This window comes from Salvelinus sp. IW2-2015, unplaced genomic scaffold (genome assembly GCF_002910315.2).
Source record: "Salvelinus sp. IW2-2015 unplaced genomic scaffold, ASM291031v2 Un_scaffold1532, whole genome shotgun sequence".
Classification (NCBI taxonomy): domain Eukaryota; kingdom Metazoa; phylum Chordata; class Actinopteri; order Salmoniformes; family Salmonidae; genus Salvelinus; species Salvelinus sp. IW2-2015.
Window position 1 is genome coordinate 171,922 of NW_019942969.1, and position 9,006 is coordinate 180,927.

At 44.7% G+C, this 9,006-nt stretch overlaps 2 protein-coding genes across 2 annotated transcripts; one reads left to right on the top strand and one right to left on the bottom strand.

Annotated features, from left to right (window-relative positions):
* The first annotated feature begins 2,017 nt into the window (after positions 1 to 2,017).
* LOC112071147 (RNA polymerase I-specific transcription initiation factor RRN3) lies at positions 2,018 to 7,070 on the top strand. Its single transcript, XM_024138612.2, has 17 exons — positions 2,018 to 2,423; positions 2,548 to 2,604; positions 2,703 to 2,792; positions 2,891 to 3,020; positions 3,105 to 3,164; positions 3,692 to 3,755; positions 3,884 to 3,953; positions 4,042 to 4,140; positions 4,246 to 4,341; positions 4,452 to 4,581; positions 4,703 to 4,833; positions 4,940 to 5,070; positions 5,234 to 5,418; positions 5,606 to 5,714; positions 5,917 to 6,069; positions 6,222 to 6,300; positions 6,412 to 7,070. The coding sequence occupies exons 1-17, from the start codon at positions 2,328 to 2,330 to the stop codon at positions 6,562 to 6,564; spliced, it is 1,833 nt and encodes a 610-aa protein (XP_023994380.1). The 5' UTR covers positions 2,018 to 2,327; the 3' UTR covers positions 6,565 to 7,070.
* A 147-nt stretch (positions 7,071 to 7,217) lies between these two features.
* Positions 7,218 to 8,819, bottom strand: LOC112071148 (zinc-binding protein A33-like). Its single transcript, XM_024138613.2, has 5 exons — positions 8,708 to 8,819; positions 8,393 to 8,626; positions 8,246 to 8,268; positions 8,022 to 8,140; positions 7,218 to 7,874 (listed from the first exon to the last, which is right to left on the bottom strand). Exons 1-5 carry the CDS (start codon positions 8,723 to 8,725, stop codon positions 7,303 to 7,305), a joined length of 966 nt encoding a protein of 321 aa, XP_023994381.1. The 5' UTR covers positions 8,726 to 8,819; the 3' UTR covers positions 7,218 to 7,302.
* Positions 8,820 to 9,006: the final 187 nt, after the last annotated feature.

Genomic DNA, 9,006 nt, shown 5'->3' on the forward strand with positions numbered 1-9,006 from the left:
GCCTACTGTTCTGATTTGGTGTACATGTAGCCTATAGCCTGTTTTAGTAAAATGTCGTAATTGAATATTGTAAGAGTTTTCGTTGTCTGCTTATATGCCCCCTTTATTTATCCTACAGTTCTGACTTGGTGTACAGGGAGAATACTGTAAGAAAGGTCCATGTTCTGAATTCTGTTGCTGTACATTTCAAAAGTGCTGAGCAAATAGTTATATTGTCTACGTCCATCCTACCTCGTTCATTAATGTCTTAATCAAATTACGGATTGCCTCTTATTCGCTCGTCATCCACTTATGCCATATTTTGTACATCTAAATTGTCAGTAGAAACCACATTTGTTTAAGCAAGTCAGCCATATCAGCTATGTTGTTTTTAAAAGGCAGTAAATTAGGCTGAATTAACTGTTTTGCTGCCAGACAAGGCTCCGCTGATAGCCAGGTGTAGCAGTGGTAAGGTGTTGGGACTGCTTTTGGGACAGCTTTATGTAGGTCCTAACAGTTTGTGGGCACCATTTGTAACCGTTATAGTGCAATTCATGTATTGTTTATTGTTGTGTTGTGTAGTGGCTTTGCTGGGATGGATCTAAAAAAATATATGTTTAGTTTGCCCCACCAACATTTACATGCTAAAATCGCCAAGGCACTGGACACAAACTGATTGAATCACTGTTGATTCAAAGTCATCACATTGCATTTTTTGTTGTTAAAATTATTCAACCAGTTTGTGCCTAATGGGCACAACATTTTCAATGACCGAAATGCAATACTGCGTGTACAGGTATGTCTGAGTGGATGTGGAGAGCTTTGAGTGGATGAGTGGTGTTGAGATATAGCGACTGAGAGTATTGAGTAGATATCTAGTAAATCAGTGGGAATAAATGTGCCTAAAGCCAATGCGTTGCATTGTAGATCTATTTTTTTTATTTAACTAGGCAAGTCAGTTAAGAACAAATTCTTATTTACAATGACGGCCTACACCGTCCAAACCTGGACGAAGCTGGGGCAATTGTGCACCAATCACTGTTACTGCTGCTTCAGCTCAGCCAGCATCTGGTTTGGTCTCATGGTTAGGGAAGGGTTCGCTAAAAGAGTTAAGGTTAGGGTTAGGGGAAGGATTAGTTAACATGCTAAGCAGTTGCATAGCTAAAAAGTAGTAAGTAGTTGAAAATTTGCTCATTAGCTAAAATGCTCAAGTTATCCCTAATGAGATTTGAACTCACAACCTTTGGGTTGGTAGACTTTCATGTTATATGCCTACCCATCCACCCCGACCAACACCCTAATTTTATAACCATAATAATAACCATCTGTTTTATGTAACCATACCAAATAAAACACATAATTATACTTTGATAGTTCCCGAATTTACGTTTACTATGTTATGTCTGGTCTATGAGACCAGGCTACATGCCCGGGTTGAACCCATGCGCCATGTGGGGAGCCTGCTGGATGAACTGTTGGAAGAGACACACACTCAGAGCAGGACAAGTACATCATGAATGTTCATGATTTCACCAAGTCTTGAATTGAGGTAAGCGCTGTCAATTATTGCATTACTGCTTGAAAAAACATTCCCTGCAATTTTATGTAACATTTATTTAACTAGGCAAGTCAGTTAAGAACAAATTCTTATTTACAATGACGGCCTACCCCAGGCCAATTGGGCGCCGCCCTATGGGACTCCCAATCACGGCCGGATGTGATTCAGCCTGGATTCGAACCAGGGACTGTAGTGACGCCTTAGACAGCTGCGCCCACTCGGGAGCCCAAATGCAGTGCCCAATGTTATAATCCCTCCCCATAAATTTGGAGTGCAGTATTAGAGTCGGATTGATAACGCTCAATCCAGATAGGCAGCGATGGCAAAGGTGACATGTTCTGATGGAACTGTTCTATCAAATATGCCTATGCTCCGCCACGGTAGGTAGCAGTAATGCACCATAGAAGACCATGGCGCCAGTACAGGAAGAAGAATCTACCGTTCATTTCCGTAAATAAAATCGGTCACCATTTTCTCTTCCTGTTGTGAAGTTAGCGGCATGGAGAAGGCACGTTTCATTGTATCACGATCGAAACAGCATTTTGCGTTACAAATAGAATTGTAGCTATCTGAACACTATTTAATTTGATTGGTAAGACTGAAGCCGTTCAAATACGTTTCTGTAAACGCATTACCATCAAACGAATGGTAGCTAGCACATTTATAGCAAGCTGTTCTAACGGTATTGTGTTGTCGTGCTTTATGGTTCACAATACTTGCTTACCACTCAATCAATTGACTCTCGCGCTATTGTTGCCATCATTCCCTCCCCCGCGCTTGTGTGTAAAGCATGGAGATTGAGGGGAGAGATTTCATGAACACTCCCCCCTTGAAGACGGTGCGGTTTGGYGGCAATGTTGTTGCCACGTTAGCGAAATTCAAACAGGTGAGATTTCCAATCCAGTGAAGCCAAACATGGATGCCTTAGACACTTYTGTGATTCATRTGGAATGRAGTTATAACCTGGTATACATATGACAGTATTTGCTGCTGGTTGGTTGTTTTTCAAGGGAGACACCAGTGACTATGAGTTGTTGAAACATCAGCTGGCAGATCCAGATATCAAGGTAAATGAGCACGACTAGCAGTTATGCTACATGTACAGTGTAACATGGACGTTTCCAGAGGTCTTAATGATAATAGAATGTCTTCCTTTTTTTGACAGGATGCCCAAATCATCAACTGGCTGCAGGAGTTCCGGAATTGTGTGACACAACTCAGCAAAGACCATGAGCAGCTGATCTATGTGGCTCTGGTGAGGATGGAACACTTGAATCAAGAGATGGACAGTACTGCCCAGGCCAGGATCAGTTTTCTAATGCTGTATCTACCCCTTGTGTCTCTGTGTACCAGAGGCTGCCGTGGCTGGGTCGAAGCCCTGCCGTAGTGGAGGAGTATCTGGCCTTCCTCAGTAACCTGGTATCTGCTCAGACGGTCTACCTCCGGGCCTGCCTCAAGATGGTGGTCTCCAACTTCATACCCAGTGAGTTCCTGTCTGTTTGCGTGGACATTCTGATAACTCAATATGGCTACTTTGAAGACGTATTGTTTTTGCCTTCCTTTCCAGAGAGAGTGAAGATCTGTGAGGGAGGAGTGGACATCTCTGACTCGGATGATGATGATGAAAGTAGGTGTTACTGTTTCATTATGGTTTGCAATGGAAAACAAAGATTGTTCAACGGACGGTCCCTGAAATGTTTCATTGAAATACACACTGCAGTAAAATCATAGTGACCTGAGAATGCGGTTGGTAAAAGGCTGCTCCACTCGTCCTTTTAGGGAAACTAGGCACACTTCTAAAGTCCTTGAAGAGTGAGGATGATAAGGGAGGTGAGGTGTAGATAAGATAATGCGTGGAGACTCTAGCACTGGTGACCTTCACTGCAGGAGTCCCACCCCTTATGGTTCCTGATTTGTCAGGCTGACAGACCTCTTCATAAATCTGTTTTACTTCAATGTTACAATTTGTTTTTACTTCAAACGTTACAGAATCAACGTTCCATTACAATATAAAGGTTCCATTCCAATATAAAGGGTATAATGACACCCAGTTCACAAATCCAACTTGTTCAACGTTGATGTTAGTTCAAAACGGCAAGTCGTTTTTTCATTTATGCACAGTTTTAACCCTTTCTCCTCTTTCTTGATTTGAAGACCTTCCAAGAAGTTTTGATCAGTGTCATCAGGCCCTGCAGCTGATTGGCAGATATGTCCCATCGTAAGTAGCCATAAGACAATCCTACAACATGTTGCTGGGTCATTTTCAGATCCAGGTCTGACCTTGGGAATTGTTGACCCCCAATGCAAACTGGTAACAAAATGTTTTTTTCGTCCTTCTCATTTCAGCACCAGCCGTTTCCTGGTGCCCATTCTGATTGAAAACTTTCCCTTTGTGCAGAAATCTTCCAGAACCCTGGTAAGCAGTGGCTACGGTGGGTAGCCTCATGTTTGTTTTTTTAATTGTCAGATTGTTGTACAGTATGGTTGTCTTTCTCTCTGCCCAGGAGTGTTATGTCCATAACCTCCTGCGGGTGGCGGTGTACATCCCCTCTCTACGACGAGACGTCCTGGAACTCATCATCAGTAGGATGCTCAAACTGGACGTAAGTGTGTTTGTTAAGCCACAGTTGCTCCTGTGTGTGTGTTTTGGCTTTCCAGTTCTTSACTGAGAAATAGGTGTTTTTTGTGTGCTAACTGTTGTGTTCCAGGTGAGTGCTCCTCGGGGAGAGATAGAGGAGGTGGAGGAGAACGCTGTGCAGCAGGAGATGAAAGGAGAGSAGGAAGAGGAGGGCCTCTTTGACATGGTGACTGACTAGATCTGCTATGTTTTACATACAACAGTCACTGGTTTGATAGTTCTCCATTTTGCGACTAATGTGGTGTGACGTTTCCCTCATCTCTCTCTATCACACAGGATGAGGATGWGTGTTCAGTGAAGTCCAGTCCAGCAGGGACCAATGTGATGGTCCACCCTGTCGCTGAGAGACTGGACACTCTCATGGTTGTGCTGCTGGCCTTCATCAAGGACATGTGCCACGTCAACGGTGAGCACAGGGTCTTCACACACACTCACTAGACGTATGACAAGAAAGTGCTTACTCTGCTCCCTTTCTCTCTCATCTTCCACCCCTCCATCTCTCTCCCCCTCTACTCTCTCTCTGGCAGGTTGTCTGGATGTGGAGCGGACTAAGGATCTATACAAGGACCTGGTGTGTGTGTTTGATAAACTTATCCTACCTACACACGCCTCCTGTCACATCCAATACGCCCTCTTCTACCTCTGCAGCTTCAGACTGGTCAGTACTCGCAACAGTGTGCATCCGTGCGGCTTTATAGTAGTGGCATTTTATAGAACGGTTGAGTGGGTAACTCGATTGATTGGCTGTGTGTTTGACCACTCAGGCTCTGGCAGAGGCGTTTCTGGAACACCTGTGGAGGTTACTGCAGAGCCTGTCTCACCCGGCAGTACTGCGCCAATCTGCCGCTGGCTACATGGGTAGCTTCCTGGCCCGTGCCAACTTCCTGCCCGTCGCGTGAGTCACACCCTCTCTCCTCCTAAATATTCAAAGTGTACTTTTGCGCTTCAGAAAGGGCTCCTTAGAGCATGTTGGGGTGTGGTTGGTTCTACGCAGCATACTCTCTGGTTCCTCCTAACTCCCTAACTAAGATTCTCTGACTGTGTTCTCCGTCCTGCAGTACGGTGTGTGCGTGTCTGGACCTGCTGGTCCCCTGGCTCCACCTATACATAGACAGCCAGGACTCCGGCTCCCGGGCCTACTGTGACATCACGCTACACGGGCCCTTCTACAARGCCTGCCAGGCTGTCTTCTACACACTCATCTTCAGACACAGGAGCATCCTGGAGGGTGACATGAAGAAAGGTAGGGGATTACACATGCGTGTAAAATACATACTTACACAGATACAATTTTAAAAAAAATATCAGTTGGTTTGTGTGTATATATATCTCTTTATCTCACTGGGCTGGCAATCTGTGTGTCTGTGTGGGGGGGGGGGCTCTCTACCAGTTTCCAGTATTATATAACTGTATGTCTGTTTTCCTCCCAGGGCTGGCGTACCTGCAGGGTCTGAACCTAGAGAGGATAGTGATGTGTCAGCTCAACCCTCTGAAGGTCTGCCTGCCTGCCGTCACCAACATGTTTGCTGCCGTCACCAGGTACAGTGGTACACCAACCAACCACCCTTTTAGCCAGTCACACATCAATTACACTCTGCTACAGCATTACATTTACATTTAAGTCATTTAGCAGACGCTCTTATCCAGAGCGACTTACAAATTGGGCACTGTGTTAGTTTCTGTCTGCTTCTAAAAATGTGAAGTGGTTGTTTGACCCAGACGTGTATCCATCCATCCACAGAAAGTACCAGTTGGTGTTCTGCTACACCATCATCGAGAGGAACAACCGCCATGTTCTCCCCGTGGTCCGCAGCTCCGTGGGGGGCGACTGTGTGTCCACCAACACCAACCCCCTGGACAGTTTCTTCCCCTTCGACCCCTACGTGCTCAAGAGGTAACCCATGAACCCTTCTCAGGGACCACTTATCAGTAGGCACAAAACAGGAGTTGGTTGGAACCAAATTGGTTGGAAATGGCAATAGTACAACCTGAACTCTAAGAAGAGAGTTAATTTTCCATTTCTGATCATGTTTTTCTTCTCTCCAGGTCAAGTAAACTCATCGAGCCCCTCTACCAGGTGTGGGAGGAGCCAGCAGACACCATTACCACCAAGAGAGTCAGACAGGTAAAACACAGACAGTCTTGTATTCTCTCAGGCACACACATGATTGGATGCTGTGTGTCTCCCTATTGGTTGTTTTTGTGGTTTTGATTGGCTGTTTTCTCTCTGTCTCAGTGCTCGGATGCAGATGAGGATGACTTCCTCCGAGGGGAGATGCCGGAGACAAAGGGGGTGATGGGTATGACCCCTGGCTCGTATGAGTCACACCTCCACAGCCCCAGCAGTGTGGGCTCACCGCCCATCTCCTTCCTACAGAGACCCTTCTGACACCCCTGTATTTAACATGGACTCATACACAACCCCCTGAAAAATTGACTATTCCACAGCCCTGAGCGCCTTCATACAGAGACACCCAGCTTTAACATTTTCAAATGGAATATTAAATGATCTTACCATAGACCGTTCTGATTTTGACCCCCTGCTGTTTAAAATGGACTGGTCCATCCTTCCCTATCATCACTGAAGAGAAGTATCAGTCGGAACCATCTACAATCACCACCCCATCAAGAACCTACTCCAGGATGCAAAAGATTATGAACACGTAGTGTACAATGCGTGGCTAGAGCTAATCATTTTATAATGTTATAGCCGTTAACATGTTATAACTGGTTAATAGTGAATAAGTTCATTTAACTCGACTATGGAAAGAAAATGTATTTGTTTTATCTAGGATGGGAAAAAATCGTAAGATTGTGTTCTCGGCGAAGGTAACTATTTACAAAAAAATTCTGGCACTTTCAATAGTGCATTGATTTTGGTTGGCTCTGATCTACAATTTGTGTCAAGGTCTGAACACATTTTTATGATTTATGTAATTTTACAGATTGTAAACATGTTCCCTTATTGAAATTCTTCTTAACCAGAACAGATACTATTGAGGAAGGTCACCTGCAGTAGATGAAAAAGGAAACATTTCTGTAAACTTGTATGTATGGAGTATCAATTACATAGTTGACATACACTACCCTGTAAATAAAAGTGAAACTATTTGTGAGTTGACAGAAATTAGTCAGGAACTGTACAAGGATGTCCTGCCCCACTCTGTTGCCCTGTAACACACGTCCTCTCAGGTAGGATTCTCAGAGGGTGTTTGCTTTGCGTATAAAAATACAGAAACACTTTCTCTGTGAACTTGCGTGAGAAAGAGTAAAGGGGTGTATCGTCATCAGCAGGGTCAAAGAAAGACACTTGGCCCTTGTCCCGGTCCAGCTGCACTCTGACCCTCTTGAGTTTCTCTGTGACTGTCATGGCTGTTGGTGGTGAGGTCATTGCTCTGTACTCCCTGTCTCGCAGACACATGGTCCAAACCACGTTCTCCGGCCGGGCCTGGACCTCCACATTCCTGGTGACAGACGTACAGGCCACGCCCAGAATCCAGTCATTGTTACATCCTGTATCCACTACCCAGCAGTGGCTTCCTGAGCTAAGCCCGGTCATGCCCAGGACCTCTGCACTCATGTGGAAGCGCTCAGGGTTGTCAGGGAGACGGTGGGYCTGGCTGATGTACTGAAGGGACGTGAGGTCATGTGACAGGAAGAGGCAGGGGTGGGCTGTGTTTGGGTCCAAGGTCACAGGAGCTGAAGAGGAGGAAATAGGCCAGAGACTGGGTTAGAGACAGGAAAAGGGTTTGGGTCACCACTGTTTTAGCTTCTCTCCGCCAGGTTAAAATGCTGTGGGAGTTAACCTCCTTATCTCATCTCTGTTAACCATTGAAATTGACTTACTGTATTCAACATGCAGAAGCACTTTCTTCCAGACTCTGTACTTGAGATTACAGAGGTGCTTGGCCACATCAATCAGCGCCCCTGAAATTGTCTCTGGACCCTGCCCTGTGCACTGGGCTCTGAAATGACAAAATAATACAATTGTCCTGTTCAGTATTCCAAAGCAGAGAGAGGGAGGAACAAATACAATGTTAGACAGAGAGAGGTGGGGGATTTCAACATACCTCTCTATAGTGGCTTTAAAATTCTGAAAAACAAAGAAAGTGTAATATTGTGGCTGAATACATTTTTTTATCCCATCCTCTCCTCAAAAATGATTATTCTGGCTTTATTTAATTTGTGTGTAATGTGTAAATTGTGCCAGTACAAACCTGGAGCAATGTCATGTCTTCAGCATCTGTCATCTCCTGTGTTATGACTGTTATAGTCTCTTTGAGGTATATCATCCCTGCTGCAGCCTTTGTCACCGTACTCTTCATCAGCCCTATCTTCTCCTCTTCCTCCTCCTTCAGAGCAGCTAGCCTCGCTGCCTCTTCATCATACAGGAACTGGTGGAGTTCCACAAACAGATCCTTTATCTGCCTCTCTGTCTCCAGGGCCTGATTCTGAGGGGCAGTTAGAGCACAACTTGATGGATTTGAGTTCATTTTAATGAAAAGGAAACAGATGACATCTGTGGAGATTACCTTAATGGGCTCGAGCATCTCTTCAGAGGTTCCCTTCAGTCTAATGAGGGAGTCCAGAGTATCCTGTAAGGTTTTCAGTGCTACGTTGAGCTCATCCTAGAAGTCAGAGGGTATTCTAACATGAGTTTTTTTATGAAAGCAGCAAGCTGTAACTCGATTAAATGTCTAGATTTAATTATGTGAAATAAATTAACAATAGGTTCAATGCCAGGTGTGTCGCTTGACTAAAATAACCCTTTCAATACCTGAGATAATTTACTATGTTTAAAGATGTTTTACTCTGCAAACACACTGTATGT